Source organism: Acyrthosiphon pisum, chromosome A1, assembly GCF_005508785.2.
Source record: "Acyrthosiphon pisum isolate AL4f chromosome A1, pea_aphid_22Mar2018_4r6ur, whole genome shotgun sequence".
Taxonomy (NCBI): domain Eukaryota; kingdom Metazoa; phylum Arthropoda; class Insecta; order Hemiptera; family Aphididae; genus Acyrthosiphon; species Acyrthosiphon pisum.
This window is the reverse complement of record NC_042494.1, coordinates 123,181,018-123,195,749: the sequence shown is the minus strand read 5'-3', so window position 1 is coordinate 123,195,749 and position 14,732 is coordinate 123,181,018. Positions and strand designations below refer to the sequence as shown.

At 28.2% G+C, this 14,732-nt stretch overlaps 3 protein-coding genes across 8 annotated transcripts in view; 1 reads left to right on the top strand and 2 right to left on the bottom strand.

Moving 5' to 3' along the window:
• Positions 1–2,876: 2,876 nt before the first annotated feature.
• On the bottom strand, positions 2,877–6,249 carry LOC100162395 (leucine-rich repeat protein soc-2 homolog). The gene has a single exon (XM_003245849.4). It carries the CDS (start codon positions 6,103–6,105, stop codon positions 4,426–4,428), a length of 1,680 nt encoding a protein of 559 aa, XP_003245897.1. The 5' UTR covers positions 6,106–6,249; the 3' UTR covers positions 2,877–4,425.
• A 1,291-nt stretch (positions 6,250–7,540) lies between these two features.
• LOC100161722 (26S proteasome complex subunit SEM1) lies at positions 7,541–8,793 on the top strand. Its single transcript, XM_001951219.5, has 3 exons — positions 7,541–7,837; positions 7,928–8,024; positions 8,655–8,793. The coding sequence occupies exons 1-3, from the start codon at positions 7,732–7,734 to the stop codon at positions 8,692–8,694; spliced, it is 243 nt and encodes an 80-aa protein (XP_001951254.1). The 5' UTR covers positions 7,541–7,731; the 3' UTR covers positions 8,695–8,793.
• A 4,285-nt stretch (positions 8,794–13,078) lies between these two features.
• LOC100167196 overlaps positions 13,079–14,732 on the bottom strand; it is a 62,207-nt gene continuing 60,553 nt past the window's right edge. For all 6 annotated transcript variants that reach the window (XM_029488211.1, XM_029488212.1, XM_029488213.1 and 3 more), the window contains one exon: positions 13,079–14,560. In XM_029488211.1, the coding sequence (XP_029344071.1) occupies positions 14,293–14,560 (268 nt within the window). In that variant the 3' untranslated portion in view covers positions 13,079–14,292. The remainder of the gene's footprint in view (positions 14,561–14,732) is intronic.

Sequence of the window (14,732 nt, the reverse complement as noted above, 5' to 3'; positions counted from 1 at the left end):
CAAATTTTATGAGCGTTTGAAGTTCATTACAGTAACCCACTTGTAACCTACTAGCTACTGTACAGCAGAGTGACACCCACTTGCCTACCTTTTTTATATTGGTTTTCATATTATGACGAAAATTTTAAAATTATTAGTATTTACAATTTGTCCAGGGCATATTTTGGAAATTTTGGTATTTAGACATAACTACATTTGCAGTTATATTTAAAAATAGATTGATACAACCTATAGTTATCTGCCTTATATATAATAATAATATAATTTAAGCATGTGTACTTTCACACAACTTACAATAACAATGATACATATACTTAATTCTTAAATATTTACCTACAAATCGATAATACCATAAACATACAAAACAATGTAAGTACATCTACTTATACTATATCTATACATTATATTAATCGTCAATACAAAAAAACTCATACTAATATACGACATCTTAAGTTATACATAGGATTGCCACCCCGACCTCCCCTTCATTACGAACTTGATAGTATACTTACTCTACTTAGTCTTATACTAAGTAATTGAATAAGTATATCTACTTTCAATATACATAAATGTAAAGGTGGTGACAGTTTTATAATGCTTTTTGTCATAAAAAAAAATGAAACATAATAGTAATTTAATGAATTATTCAAAATGGTTATTTTATATACATAACAAAACCCGCATGCCATCATAACAATGTGCTTGGCGTAACAAAGTAAAAATATTTTTTTACCAAATAATTTTTTTAATATTTTTAAAATCAAAAAATAAAATAAATGTATTAAAAGTTCAACTTAGAATTAACCTCAACACAAGAATCAATAACTACATATGGCTGTGTTCCAAACTATAAAATGTCTTTTTGCCTTTTGTTAGAAATTAACACACAACCATCAACTACCACATGTTAAATTATTCATTATTTGATTATGCATTTCACATTTTTTGTATACCAAGAAATATATTTACAATGGACAAATTTCAGTACTTTGGAATAACAATGATTTCATACTTGCATTTTTGTATACAAGGGTTATAAATTAAACAACGATTTAAAGAGATTATTATTTACTACTAACTATATTGCTAATTAATAGGACTTAGATATAATAAGAGATTGCAATTTTATTATAATATACAAGATATTTTAGATTTTCAAGCACAAAATGTGATTGTGTTCATCTAAGAGTTCAGATATAGTATATTGTTATAGTTTTTATTTTGCATTTCGAGGTCTTTTTAGATTCTGAGCGAAGCGACAAATGTGTTGATTTTACAATGATCTCATTGTTTTTACTTTTTTTTTTGTCTGTCATCACCAGGGTTGCGATTTTATAGCACTTAAAATTGCATAAATATGCGTTATAATATTACCTTAAATATCGCTAAATATGCGCTAAAAATATGCAATAAAAACAACAAAATATGCAAAAAAAAAAGGAAATTTATTAATTGATATTTTTTTAATCACTTACAAATTATTATAGGTAGTTACTTAAGATTTCAAATAATTTAGTCACTCTGATCAGAATCCAAATGAATTGACTACACAACGCATTCGACGCTCGTTATTTTCGTTGATAATCGCAGTAGAAATGGACAAAAAAAACCCAACAAAACCAGCAGAAAACAAAAATTAGAACCAAATACCTAATACGAAATTATCGTAATAATACGATTGACAAAAATCTAAAAACACATTTACTAAAATATAATTTCATAAAATATGACCGATTTTGATTCAAAATATCTAAGATGTAAAATATATTTATTAGTTTTGTACCGAAATAGTTATTATTATCCAATTAATAATTATAATACATTTTTTATAATGTCTTAATGTCATTGTTTTTTTGGGGGGGAGGGGGGATTTTTTAGATCATTTTTAATTTGTTTTAGTGAATTTTTTGGTTATTTTTTTAAGTTTTTTGGGTCATTAAAATACTAACCCTACAGTAATTATTATATATAATTTTTTTTAATGATCTCAAGCATCGGCAACTACGGCTGTTGGCATTTCGTAGGAGGGTTACAGTTGGTTGAAGAACACGTATATATGGTGCGAAGATTTGTCACTAATATTAGTAGTTCAGTTTAGTAGTAGTTTCTCATCTGGGAACTAGAGACGTCAGCCGATGCTTGACCTCAGAACACATTAGGTACTGAGGCCAACAACAACGAGCCATACCAGCCCCCAATTAATAATCTCGTACAGAACAATTGCGTACATTTTCATCTTTTACCTGAAACTATTGCGCATGCTATGCACTATTGCGCAACAAATTAGTAACATGATTACACAACAAATAATAATATATTATGTACATTATCATTTATAATATATAAGACTTATACCTACTTAATATCTAATAAATATCAAAATATATGATTAAAAAATGTAATAATTGATTGTACTCATTATCTTTTCTATACATTTAACTCAATAACTAATCATTAAGTCACAATTTTCTTTCTCAATTCGGAAAGTCCTATAGGTCTAGAACTAACGGCAAATAATCATTGTTGGCTTATTTAAAAATTATGGTATGTCAATCTGCAGGCAAGTACAACAATATTATTATTGTCACATGATTGTCAACCAGGAGACTGGCCAAACAATTTTTATTTGTGCAATAATATCAAATGCTAACGCAATTGTGTTACTAAATGTATGCACAATTTATTTTGCTTATGATTTTTCATGTCAATAAAGGAAGGAGTGATCAACTGTGCTGCACTCAGATATAATTATTTATTTGAGTAAAATCCCTAAACAAATGTATGAATACTTTTATATACGTCATGGCAGACATTTTCCATTGTTTTTTACTGCTATAATTGGAAAAAGAAACAGTTAGGTAAAGAATATAAAACTATTTTGAGTTTAAAATTAATTTCATTATATTGCACAAATAATGACAAAAATAATTTAATAAGTAGTACAAGCTCAAATGATGGATTTTTGATACAAGGACCAATCTAAGAACTTTAATGTTTCTAATACAACTTATTTTATTATGATTTCACCATAATACTATATAAGTTAATAAATAACCAATAGATATTATATCATACAACTGTAATCATAATATTAATATGACAACTGTTTTCAAATAAATTAGTTTTCAATTTGTTTAAACATTTACATAATATAATAATTATCACACAAAAATAATATTACGTTATTTTTTATCAACGGTTGAAATAATTATATATATATATTATATAATGTACAAACATACATACATATTAAATTAATATATATTATACGCCATATATAAATACAATATACGTTTATAATTTTCAATTAAAACAAACATTAAATAACACACTATATATTTGCCTATTAAGATTGAATAAAAACAAATTAATGAATAGGTATTTAATACACTTTGATGTACATGGTTTAAATACAATTTTGGGACTGTGGTAAAATTTCCAGTTGACATGCTGTATAAAATAATGGTTATTATTATAAAGTTTATTTTGTATTGAATTGCCTAGTAGTAGTAGTTTAGTTAACAATTGTAATACCTTTATGACAATATAAAATATGCATTATCTTAAACATAATAGATGTTAAATTTCAGAATCTGATGAGAGTCTATAATGTAATATCATGGAATCAATATTATCATCTTAAATATTAAAACTTGCAAAGTTATATATTTTTTTTATCATCATTAAACATAATTTCATGTAAATATCTGGCCACTGATTATTTAAAATTTAAAGTATAAGGATGATTATTATTAATTAAAATATGATGTATTACCGGAATATATTCTGATAAATGTGTTTAACTTTAGATAAATTGTGACAACAATATTAAATAGTTATATTAATTTGTACTTCGAAAACTGCTATTTATCGAATGCTTACATAAAGTTCAATTTAATGAATAGAATACTGAAAATAATCGATCAAGTCCATACTTTTCCATTAATGAATAAAACTTTTAACTTAATAGTTAATACATACTCCAATTTAAGTTTTGATAAAATTGTATACAAATAAAGTAGGTACATATATAACATAATGTATTGTTTAATAGATATTTCTTGAAACATTAAAACATATCAATTTATAAACTCTCATCTTAAAATAATTTCTCTGGAAAGAGATTATCAACAACTCTGATTTCAAATACTTACTTATGCATGTTTAATGCAACTTATAAGAACATAACATTCCAACCAAAATTCCCAGGAATTAAAAATAATTTTTTTCCTACTTGGTTTCATAATGGTAGTCAGAGAAAAATGCACAATACTACTAGTGGTCCATTAAAATATAGTTTCAATATATGTGTTAAAACAAACTTTTTAAACACAATAACAAATATTAACAAACTTTCATTAGACTCGCTGTAATATTGTGTTAGATAATATATCAAATGGAAATACCACACCAATTTAAAAGATTTCATAGAGTACGGTATGGGCCATTTACCTTGAGATAAGTCATTACTAAAGATGGGCCGCCTTTGACTGCATCACCAAGTTGACTCAATGGACAATTTTCTATTCCCAACAACTGCAACTTAGAACATAAGGCAAGTTCGAATGGCAAATGATGAAGACTCTGGTTGTCATTAATGTAAAGTGCCTCCAAATTTTCCAGTGTACCAATTTCTTCTGGTAATGTACTAAGCTTATTTTCACCAACACTAAGGTATGCCAGATTTGTGAGATGACCAATCGCCCGTGGTAAAGATAGCAATTGGTTGGACTGTAAAATTAATTTTTGCAGCTCTCGCAAATAACCAATTTCCTGAGGTAATGTTTCTAGTTTGTTTTCTTCGAGATCAAGCACTCTGAGTTTTTGAAGATTTCCTATGGTAGCTGGCAGTCTTTTCAATAGATTGTTGGATAAGATCAACACCTCTAGGGATTGTAGATATTGTATGTCATCGGGCAATTTGGTAATCATGTTTGTTGCAACATTCAGCTCAACCATATTGGTCCAAGAACCAACATCTAATGGCAGTGATGTCAAGGCATTATCTTTCATATTAAGTTTTGTTAGGTAATTAGCTTTGGAAAATATTCCATAGGGTATTTTATCAATTTTGTTATGTTCAAAATTAATTGAGTCTACAGCAATAAATTGTGCAGGTCCTCCAGTAGGATATGCTGTGAAACTATTTCTAGCTAGTGTTATACTGTTCATTTCTTTCAAGTTAACTAGTAGGCCATCAGGCAAACAACTTAACATGTTACCTTCTACATTAAATTCATCCATTCGATTACAATTACTCAATGAATTCGGTAAATTTTTCAATCTGTTATATCTTAAGCCTAAACGTGTTAGAAGTGTAAGATTTCCAATGGTCTCAGGAATGTCGACAAGTTCATTATGTTGAAGATCTAGTGTAGACAATTGTATACAATTTCCAATCTCTTCTGGCAAATGTTCCAAATGATTATGTGACACATCAAATGTAACTACTTTGTCCAGTTTACCGATACCAGATGAAAGTTCTTTGATTTTATTCTCTCGTAAACTGAGCATGACTAGGTTGACTAATTTACTAATGTCATCACTCACTGTACGTATACGATTGAAACGCAAAAACAGTGTAGTTAGCGTATCAAGCTTATAGACAACATCTGGCACTTCAGTAAGTTTGTTGTGCCTTAGGTCTAAGACTTTAAGACTAGTAAGATTAGCTAGCGAATCCGGTAGACAAGTCAGAGAGTTTTCACTGAGTGCTAGTGTCTGCAAGTTAGTCAGACACCCAATTTCTGATGGTAAAGTGATCAATTTATTACCGTACAAATACAATTCAGTCAATTGTGTGGCATCTCTAATGGTTATTGGCACTTTAGTCAAACCAGATTTACTCAAATCTAGGCGCCATTCAGAACTATCATTGCAGTTCTGAATTTCCTTTGTTGCATCTTGAACAATTTTTTTTGTATTTTCCTTTTTAGCAGTCGGCGTGTAAAGCTTTTTTGAATCATGCTGCTTGACTGTTACCACCCGAGGTTTTAAGTCCGATGCCGGACTACTACTAATAGAACTTACCGACAACTTTTTTTCCTTCCGCATTTTATTGGCATCGATCATCTTGACCACGTCTACTTCACTGGACTTCATCATCGGAATTTTAAATTACTATTTACAATACATCACATTTTCAATTAACGAGGAGAAAGAAAAATCATTTTGAACTCTGTGTTCAGTGTTCGCTTTAATATAAATATTATTATTTGTGTTTTTATTATTATATATTTATATAACATACAGTTTTTCTCAGGATTTGTTATTGATTATAGTTTCAGATAAAAAAAAAGTCATGGGTGAGAAAATGCTTTTAGTAGTTTTTCTGCCATGACTGAGCACCGGCAGTCTTGAAGACGACGTAGTGAATAATAAATTGAACATTGTACAGTGGTGCTCAAGTTTTCAACGATAGTTACTTACTAGTTACCACGATTAAAGATATACGATATACCTATTTACGTGACAATTTACATGCTTATTTATATCTTATGTATATCTTAAATCGTGCTAAAGAATTAGTAGAGAACTTATATAAGAATATTCATATATAAGGGCGTAAGGGCCCGTATTACTATAGTTGAACTCCGGTTAAACCACCGAATTCGGCCGGTAAAATCAGTGGTTCAAGCGTAACCGAGGTTTAAAGTATGCTGTATGATTGTAAAACGGGCCCTAAGGCCCTTAGATCTAACCAAATGTAATAAATTATATCATGAGAACAATAAAATTATATTTCCATTAATGGAAATAATAATCGGTTATAACCACAGATATATATAATAACTAGATACCCGACTTCTTCTTATCAATGACGCTGGCAGCCATTTACAACTAGGGTAAAATAGTATTATCAGTATATATGTATATATAAGTAAATATGTATATGAATAAATGTAAACATTGCCTAAGTTACAAATGGCGTCGGGCATCATAATTTAATAATTTTGTTGTATATGGAGTCGGGTATCTAGTTATTATACATATCTGTGGTTATAACACGATTTAAAATAGACAGTACTATCTGAAATCGTGATCGTGGGTTATTACAGATATCCACGGACTAGATATTATACCAAGGTTTATAGATAATTATTATCTATAAACCTTGATATTATCAGGGGTACGACACTGCGTGTATTGGCAAAATCGGGTGACTGTGGCCTTGGACATGGTCTCCAGGGGGGCGTGGCATATGTTATCATTTAAATAAATCATTTCAACATCATTGTCACAGTCCACAGAATAATAATAATGCCCATTGGCCATTGCCTTGTATCCGTTTTTAAGATTTCGTAACAAAGAGGGATACACGTTGCCAACATTCTATCAGATTACGGATACGGTACAATTTATAGAGTCCAATACTTCATACCGTAGGGATACGTAAACCCACACAGCTGACCGAGTGTCTATTCTATATTGTTCTGTGATATTATACTCCGTGCAGATCTTTAATCGTGGTCATAACAACAACTTTGGACACCAATTAAAATGTTGTATTTTGAGGTTAAGAACATGACTGTTAAATTTCGTTCGACTGTTCGAGTGTAAAACAAAAACAAAGAAGAAACTTCGGTAGTTCGGTTATCTCATTATCTTCTGTATAATCATAAATTTGTGAACTCTCAAAATCTGAAAATCTCTGAAAAAGTGGTAACATAGGTAGTTTAATAATTCTAAATTCCTTTCAGACAATTATCCTGTTTTTCATAAATTAGCACAATGGTTTATTCTACCGAACCCAAATCCGACGGTGACAAGCAAAAGAACACTTTGGACATCGGTCTGTTGGAAGAAGACGATGAATTCGAAGAGTTCCCAGTGGAAGGTAAATGATTCATTACTTTTGGTTATGAATTTATTATATGTTTATAGTAATTGACAACTAACTAATAAATATATATATTTTTATTTCAAGAGTGGACTAGCCAAGATGAAGAAGATAAAGAGGCTAATGTTTGGGAAGATAATTGGGACGATGACAATGTCGAGGATGATTTCAGTGTTCAATTGAGGTAAATATGACCAACAATTATTACAGTTTGGTAGTTTACCTTTTACGATTAATTATTGCATTAGATTAAAAATGTAATATTTATTCTACCCTTGAATCCAACTATTAGTTAATAGAAATTATTATAATTATTATTATTTAAGATCTTTAAAAAAAAAAAAAAACCCCTTCCTATACAGTAGAACCTAGAGAATCAGATTGTTATATACGACAAAAATATACTCCACGTAAAATATAAAGCCAACCAAAAGCATGGCTGGGAATCATTTTGAACAATTATTTAAGAGGTGTACAGTAATAATGTTATTAAATTGATAACAAAATTCATTTTAACACAAATTACATAGTGTTAATTAGTCATATCATATGATAAGACGTTTAAAACCAATGTTTTTTTTCAAAAGAATGAAAATCTATTTTTAATTTATCTTAAGAAAGTTTAGTAAAATATAAATACCACACAGTAGTAGTATTTAATATTTATATTTTTAAGTTCATTAACGGAAATGTTTTAATCTCTAGTATTTAATGGTTTTCTATGCCTTTTTCATGTTTAAACATATGATTATACTTACTTGTTTTTGTTGTATTATTAATTAATTTTTTTATACATTTTTATGTTATTTTACAGAGCTGAATTCGAAAAGCAAAATATTCCTGCTACCTTTTAAGTCTACTGGTCCATAATGTGGTGTTTTTGTGTTAAATACATGTACAAACAAAAATTATAAATTCATACAACTAATATAGCGTTATTACTATTTTTAATATTTCCTTTTGTTTAATTTGTAATTTGAAATAAAATTGCTTAATGTGTACATTATAACAAACATAATATTATTGTAATGTTTTATGTCCTAAAATTACCCGTTTTAAATTAATTAAACCTTAAGGTTTTTAAACAGATCAATCGAGAAAATATTTTATACAATAGATAGTAATCTATTAATAATTTGTCCATATCTGTCCAAAACAGTTCCATACGACAGCACATTGTTTAGAATCTGGACAATATGACTTTAGAATAAGCGATATTTTAATTAAGAGAAAAATCTTATACTTTTATTATTGTTGTTGCATCAATCATTTGGGGCTTATTTTAGTTTGATGAACACTTGTTTTCTAAATCAATAATTTCATTAGGTTTTCATTAATTAGTTTCTTTAGAAGTAGAGCATCAACCTGACATAAGGAGTTGCCATAAGTTACAATATAATGCCCCAATGTATATCAACAAGTGCTGTGAATTGCATAATGGTTCTGATTATGTAACCATATAGAAATCATTATTTTCTTAAATCAATAAACTATTTTGGACTAACTTTTCTCTAATATTTCAATAGATTTTTAATCATTATCTATTCACTATAACTTATCTCAAAATTAATATTCTCGACACTTTATTTGTGACAGACTGTTCACAATTACCGTTATATCCTTATCGACTTGTAATTGTACTCTATGCATATTCTAATTGCAGCTTAAAAAATTAATCTAGAAATCATCATTAAATGTTGTAGATGTAAATTGTAAACATTTTGTTTTATTACTATACTACACTGGCTATCTTGTCGTATGCGTTCTACCCCAGATTGCGATCAACCTGCGAAAATATCGTTTTTGTTTAACGTTTTTGATTATTACGTTTTTAAAAACGTTATTTTTCAATATTGTTTTTAATAATATATATTTTTTTTTATATTATATTCTTATAACTTATAACTTTTAAGTTATAATAGTAACTCGCAATATAGAAATACACTTAAAAGTTGCAAATTAAAATTAATTATCATATATATATATATATATAAAAAAAAAACAATATTATCAAAAACATTATTTGGAAACAATAGGAAAATAATTTTTTTTAAAACGTTAGTCAAAAACAATATATATTATATACAGAATATAACTTTTAACTTTTAAGTTATAATAGTAACGTGCAATATAGAAATGCACTTAAAAGTTAAAAATTAAGATTAAATATTTATAATATTTAAATTTTAAATCAAAATTATAATTGATATAAAAATTAGAAAATTTAAAATTTCTGATTTCAAGTGTTTTTAAAGTAAAAATAAGTGAAATTTTTTTTGGTTTTTAGGATATTTTGTTATCGTTTTTTAGTTGTTTTTTATTTTTTTTTTGTTTTTGTTTTTTGTTTTTTTCTGTTAAAATCTAAATATAATTGTAGAGTGTCAAAACACGGTAGAGCGCATACTGCAGTTACAATGTTACCGGTAGAGCGCATACGACAAGATAGCCTACTACACTATTACGTTTTCATTTTAGTTTTTATGTAATAATTATTAAAATATAAAACCTATTTGATAGTTTTTGTTTTAACCAGTGGTTGGTAAAATACATGTTAACTGGCTGTAGTATTATGTAATATTTAAAAAATGACTACATCAATTTAATCCAATACAAAAAATTAATTTTATAAAATTATAAGCAATTTCTTTGGCAACCGTCAGTTGTCTTGCATTTTTAAGCTAGAAATCTAAAGACTGACAACACAGAATGAAGATTCACAAACATTTGAATTTATAGGTATATCCCAATATGGGTGGGTCTTGATATCTATACCTTGTATTTGTTTTGACATTTTTGAATTGGCATCTTGCATGATTTTTTTTTTGTTTATTGCGTAAAGATTACAAATGAGATATATTTTTTTTAGAAATAAATAGAAAAATGTAAGTTGTTCAATTTGCCTTTTGTTATTTTCTTAACATGAAACGACAAAATTAATATTATAATTAATTTAAAAGGATTTGCACATTATAGTATATGAAACAAATTATTTTTGAATTTTAAAAAAAAAAACCGTTTAATCATTGAATGTGGATTATATTGGCAGGATAGATTTTGATATTTGTGCCCATTATTTCCCTTAAATTAACTGAATTGTATTGAAGTATTTTACTTATCACATAATTATTAAAAAAAAATTTATCTTTTAGCACTAAAAGAAAAAAATATACAGTATATTTTTAGAAATGTATCTACCTATCTAGATAATTTTTCAATTATCTTACATATCCTCGGTTGAACACGTACATTAGTAGAACAACCCAACAGTTATGTAATAATATATTGATATTATGGTCTGTTTTGTATTTGTAAAATATCGCACTGAAATTGGTTGCAAGGTGCAATAAGCATCTGCATTAACAAAGTTCTTAGTAAATTTGTATGAACTAACTAATAAATAAATGTTGATAAATTGTCGCTATAAATTCTAATGTGAATACAATGCAATATGATTGGACTCAGGGGCATAGCAAGATTGAGGCGACTGAGGAATTTGCTTCAGGCCACCAATGGAATTGAGGCTCTAATCCTAGATAAACTTTAGATCCTAATGCAATGAATGTGTTGATTGATATGCATATTATTTTTTGTATCTGTCGTCACCTTTTAATATAGTAAAAATGCTTGGATTTTCTTGAACAGTATATTCTGTGATAGTAAAGTGAATCTTGTTAGTACTTTGGGTGGTCCAAATTCCCAGTAGTTTTCAAAAGCACTGGAAAAACAAATACTAAATTAAGGAAAAACAGGAATTTTTGACAAAATCGATTTTGGTTTTTGTTGTAACTCTAAAACAAATGATTGTAGATACATTAAATTTTCACTGAAAGTTTATATTAGAATTTCTGTGTACCATACAATTTTAAAATATACTGACTTATTTTGCCGTTTCCTAACATTTTCAGTTGCCAAGTTTTTAGTTTTTTTTCTATTAATGTCAATAAAATGTTAATAGTTGGGTCAAAAATCATGAAAATGTAATCCAAGGCTCCTAATATGTTTTTACAATGGCAGTTGAAAAATATTAAAAATACATGGTCACAATTTTTTTTTATAAGTATTTAAATGAGATAAGAATGAGAATTTTTTTGGATGAAAAGGGGAGGGCATATACTCAAACTTGCATTAGGCGTCAGAAGAGCTTCTTACGGCTCTGATTGGACTACAGCTGTTTATTTTTATTTTAATTCCAATTAAAAAATCATGAATTAGCATATAAGATGACTGTAAGGAATATGATCCAACACAAATTACCTATCTATTAATTATTAAAATATGTTTTGCAACAGTGCAAAAAACAATAATTCTTCCACAACTGAGTCTGTAATTATGTATCAACTATTATATACCTAATATTGTATATTTTGTAGTATACCAATAAATAAAAATCCTTCTGGTGATATAAACAATGATCCAAGTGAAGTGCATATTTCTAATAAATTACAGGTCAGTCTGAAAGGTCTTGAAGGTATTTAAATAAATTGATTTAATCAATTAATTTCAGTCATAATCCACATCCATGTAACAAAAAATGTTACACATCAATGTGAAGGGGAACTGTCTGATGTGAAAAATACTATGCCGTTGTTTAACATGAATATGAGTTTGAAAAAAATATTTAAAGAAAAAACAGTTACTGGAATCTTAAACATGCTATTACTGTTAATACTATTGAGCATGAGCAAAAGTAAAACAAATATAATACTCCAGAGAATGTTTCGAGTTTGTGACAACCTAATTGCTTACAAATAATACAAGATGGGTTTATTGTTATTTATTTATCAATATATTTTTCATTCCAACAAACACAAGTCTGTTTACACATATTTATTGCTCGGTATATCATAATAGTATAATAAAATGTTTAGTAGTAGTTTTTGTTTTAAACTTTTTCGGTCATGGCACATCATTGATTAATTAACATAATTTTAATAAACGTACAATCATCGGGGTTTGTGATAATAATGTTACACTTAATGTGAAGTGATTAATTTTTAGTTGTTTAGTTTTAATATAATATTTAATAATATTATACTGTTATACTTTAAAATACGTTAATATTATATAATCATGAATAATTTTTTAAATATGTTATACTTTAACCATGGAATACTGGTACCATTGATTAAAATATTTAGAATATTATACTTAATCGATGCTGGGATTCTGTTAATAATATTGTTTTGATGTAAGGTAAATAATAACAAAACATACAAATAAAAAAAAAAATACCGAGTGTTTAAAAGCAGTCTTATTTATTTAATTAAACAAAAAATAACAAAAATAAAATCTTAAAGGACCTATGATTAAAGTCTATAAAACTGAAATATGAAAGAAACAAAAAAAAAAACATAATTTACAACATAATATAATAATAATATCATAAACCTTATACTTATATAAAGCAACATAGTATTAGTCAAAGCTATTTATTTTGCTTAGGCAAAGGACTAAATTATTTTCAAACATAAGGCTTGGGGTATACAAGAGCACAGTGAATAGTATGACACACAACGTCCAACAGAGATCAGACGCGGGTCATTCGACACACGCATCGAGACCTTTTTTGTTCAAAGCCATTGCAAAGGAGCCGAACAAATAAGGTCTCAACGGCAACTAGAATTTAAAAAACAAAACAATAGTAGAAAAATGTTGTAAAAAATAAAAGATATGTTCTATAATCTAAGCATTAGTGTAATACTTATACTTTTTTTTAATAACAAAAAGTATTTTTCTCATAAGCGTTATATAAATAAAGCATCGACTCTTGTAACTAGAATATATATTATTATATACATACCAATTACTTATTAGGTATGTATAAGAAACTTAGTTTAAATTACAAGAAGGGCGGCTGTTAGAATAACAAATATTTGCGTGATTTATAAAAAACATAAAAATTACTTTTTCACAGTGCACAAGAACAACACACGACAACAAAATATCATAAAAAGCACCTGACACGCCCTTCCGAGTACAATTGCAGATAATGGTTTTATTTTCTGCAAAGTGCGAATTTCATTGCATAAAAGAAAAAAAACTGGTGTAAATTGTTAAGAATAAAAAACAAAACAGAAGAATTCAACGAAAAAAACAAAGCTACACATCGACGACGATTATACATGGACGCTTTTAAACGTTGTACACGCGTCGAGTCACAACACTATCCCATCATCATGAACCGTTGGTCAATATTAATGTAATAGTTTGCGAAACAAACAAAAAAAAAAATGTACATAATAATATTATCGTAGTAGTAGTACTCTATACACGGAAATTAACACAAAATACAAGGAAAATGAGACCATATTAAAAACGAAATAGAAACATATATTATAATTAATATAGACGATAAATTAAACGCGCAAATAATCAGGTCGATTATTATTATCATATTATTATTAATATCATTGCGGAATGTGCCAGGCGGCCACCATACATCGGCAGGTCTCTCACTTGGACACCATCAGCACGGAGGACCTCGGCACAAGACCTTTGCGAGCGCCTCGACAGCAGAGTATCCACTTGTCGTCCACGTCCAGGACGAGCTGCAATTTTTCGCCCTCATTGAACGACAAGTGTCCATTGTCGGCCGACAGCCGGTGCGAAAGGGTCCGTACGTAACGAATGGGCTCTACCCTGCAGGGTGCCGTCCTTTGCGAAAAGCTGCTGGGTCGCATCGCTTTCGGAGCGGATGCTGACGGTGGTGGTTTTCTGATCCTGAAAATCCAGAAAAACAGTCATAAGTACATGATTAATATATAGATGAGTTACTCCTGGGTCATCTACCATATACCAGGTAATTCTTTTAACATACAAAAAGTGTTGATGTTTTTGAAAATATTTTTTTTACATAGTTTCAGTTGTAAAAAAACACGTTTTTATTAAAAAT